Below are 3,291 nucleotides of genomic sequence, written 5' to 3' on the forward strand. Positions count from 1 at the left end.
CCGGTTCGTGCGGGACCTTTAGTACCGGTTCGTGTCACGAACCGGTGTTAAAATGATAGAAAATTCAAAAAATAAAATGTTTTCAGATTTTTGTATGTTATGCAACCTACTATTCGGTGAAATTAAGAATTCGAATTTTGACTTTTTTTTGCAAAAAAAGTTTGAAAAACGGTAAAACCGCATTAACTTTTAAATACGACGTCGGAAAAAACGTATAATATATCAAAATCATCGTGGTAAAAAGTTACATCCGAATTCATGTTTACCCTGTTAGCCAATTTTTAGATTCTCAAAATTCTAAATGAAGATATGAAAGCAGGAAGATTTTAGTTTTTTTTAGAAATTTAGAATTTTATATATTTTTATTTTTTAAAAGATTACAATTAATAATTATAAGATTTTTTGAATCCCAGAATGTTACTATTACTTTTAGCAAATTATAAGATCTTCAAATTTTCAGGTTTTAGGTTTGGCAAAAAAATATTAAAATTTTAAAAATAAGTAAATATAATACAAATTTAAAAAGTTAATTTTATTTATTTATTCAACATTATTATTACATCATTAGTTTTGTTTATTAAAAGAATTATTTGGAATTTAAACAATAAAGAAGTGTGACATCGATCAATATGTTAATATGATTGATATGATACTACTATCAACAATATGCGCGCGAAGCACTTGGAAGTGAGACAGGATGAAACCCGGAAGTTAAGCGTGCTAGTGCTGAAGTAGTGTGAGGATGGGTGACCGATCGGGAAGTTTGACCATGGGTAAGTAATTTAACTAGAGATTAAGTGTAGTTAGAGACTAACGGAAATACTAGAAATTTTGAAAAAAAAAGAGAGTGAAAAATAATTTAAAAATGGATAACTTTTTTTAAGAAATAGCCTTTAGTACCGGTTCATGTTACGAACCGGTACCAAAGATCTCCAGCCCCGCGGGCTCCTCCGTGCGCACGTGGAGGCAGTTTTAGAACCGGTTCGCCGGTACCAAAGGAGGGAGGCTTTAGTACGGAAGCTTTAGTACCGATTCCAAAACCGGTACTAAAGGCCCTCTGAAATCGGTACTAAAGAGAGGTTTCTCTACTATATTGTCCTCGGTGAAGGAAGCACATCACGACTCGTAACTAATTAATAAATAACGTGCGTTTCAGGAACTAACTTATACCATCCATTCATTCCGTTGCAAGTGCCAAACTTGGCCTATCGTTTTCACTTTTCAGTGGGTAGTGTAGCATATATATACATCACGGGCACACTAATTCCTAGCTTCACATCCTCATCACACACTCTTCAAATGTCATAATCATCGTGCAGTGAACATTGACGTACGTGCCTGTGTCTGAACTGAATATCCGGCTTAGGGATATCTGTTTGACCTACCTACATGATCATGAGATACATGTCCTTTCTGAGCCATGCACGATTGATCAGTGATCACATGTTAGTCCACTACGCCGTATGCACCACTCTCAGTCTCTCACCCACCACCACCACTGCAATCCGTTGCGTTATCTATCCGTTAATTGCGCATGCATGCACATCGGGACATATGAAAAACTGACATATGTTCAACCATTAGATCTCTGCTACATGCATGCATCTAGTCAGTTATTATGTCATGTGTTCATACTACATAGTACTACGTACTAGCTAGAGTCCTAAGACGACCAATTTAGTATTAGAAACTAATTGAAATGACAATTTGATAACAAAAAATTGAAACTATGACCTGTTCTCTATCCCTGGTTTGGTTTCATCTACATGCCACATACAATGCAGATTTTGTCGTCCGATTTTTTTTAAGAAAATGATGGAGTGCGCTAATAAAACCGAAAAGGGATGAGCTAGCTAACAACTTGATGTATTAAGGTCACAGTAGCAAAATAGCTAACCACAAGACGGAAATTCAATTTGGCTCCCGGGTGCGTATGCTCCCTCTACTAAAAAAATATATTTCGAAATGTCGAAAAATTTGGATAAAAAATTCTACATGTACATCTTCATAATATAAGTGCGTTCGTCAAATTTCACGAAAAACCAATATTTTTTGTGGTCTGTATTAAAAAGAGAAAGTTTATCTTGTGAAAAACATTATTTTAGCACTGAATTTTGTCTTTTTTACACATGTCACATGATAAGTCGATTTTTTATGAAACGACTTTGTGAGCACGTAGCACGTGAAGATGTACGTACGGACTTTTATTTTCAATTTTTTTAAATTTAAAATGTATGTAAGATGCATTTCGAAATATTGAGAGCATATGGACCCATGTTCCAAAACACCGCTCCCACCACAAGACCTCTGGTATCGGTTAATAACAAAAATAATTCTTTTAAACTGGAAGAAACCGAACAACAAAGAATCTTGCATCCGTTCCTTAGTAAGGCCCATGCCACTCCGTGCACAAAGTAAGATAAGAGCATCTCCACCGGTGGCCCCCAAATAGTCGCCGACAGAGGCGCCGGCACCTTCGTTTGGGGGACGCCGGCACTACATTCTCTATTTGGGGGAGCTGTTCCCACACCGACGCCCCCAAACCGGCGGCCCCGATAGTTGTTTTGAATTAAAATCACAAATAAATGCATAGAAAATCGAATAAAGAGAACAAACATTCCATTTCACAAACTAATACATAATTGAGAACGTGGTTTACATGAAGATATAGTTCGGAACATGGTTTTCCACAAACTAATACATAGTTTAAACCATGGTTGACACAAATATAAAACATTGCAAAAAATAAACCTAACTAGGTCGGTCGTCGCATGTTTCGTGTGTTCGCTGCCAAGAAAGAACACTCGAGGGCACACCCAGTCACCCAAACTGGAAAATCCAGCTGGTGAGGGTGTCCCTGTTGGTTCTTTCGAGGAAGAACATCCAAAAACATGTGTGCCGATATTCGCCGCCAAGAAACAACACTCAGTCGTCGTCCTCCTCGGCGCTGTCACCGTGGTAGTGGTGGCGGCAATGCGTCTCGTCGAACACCTTGACGGTCATGTCCCTCTCGCCAAAGTAGGAGAACATGAGCACTAAGTCGGCTTGGAGGCGCTGGTAGCGCACAAACTTCTCCCAACCGATGTGGAGGTACATCTTGCCGCGCGTGTCGTAGATCACGTCCACGATCCACCGGCAGTAGCCGCAGGCAGCCTCCCACAGATGCAGCGAGCCCGGGGGCTCGTCGCCAGCGACGAAGTCGGCAAAGGTGTACGGCGGCCTCTGGATGACGTGTGGGTCGCCCTTGAGGATGATGACAAACTCGAACAGCACGGGCCCCTCCTTGTCCAT

General features: G+C 39.7%; 1 protein-coding gene across 1 annotated transcript; it reads right to left on the reverse strand.

The window, feature by feature from the left end:
* Positions 1-2,925: 2,925 nt before the first annotated feature.
* LOC127303569 (B3 domain-containing protein Os03g0212300-like) lies at positions 2,926-3,291 on the reverse strand. The gene has a single exon (XM_051334286.1). It carries the CDS (start codon positions 3,289-3,291, stop codon positions 2,926-2,928), a length of 366 nt encoding a protein of 121 aa, XP_051190246.1.

Source organism: Lolium perenne, chromosome 5, assembly GCF_019359855.2.
Source record: "Lolium perenne isolate Kyuss_39 chromosome 5, Kyuss_2.0, whole genome shotgun sequence".
Lineage (NCBI taxonomy): Eukaryota > Viridiplantae > Streptophyta > Magnoliopsida > Poales > Poaceae > Lolium > Lolium perenne.

What these genes read in the sequence shown, in the direction of transcription:
- LOC127303569 (XM_051334286.1), bottom strand. Translation starts at nt 3,291, where the DNA reads ATGGACAAGGAGGGGCCCGTGCTGTTCGAGTTTGTCATCATCCTCAAG.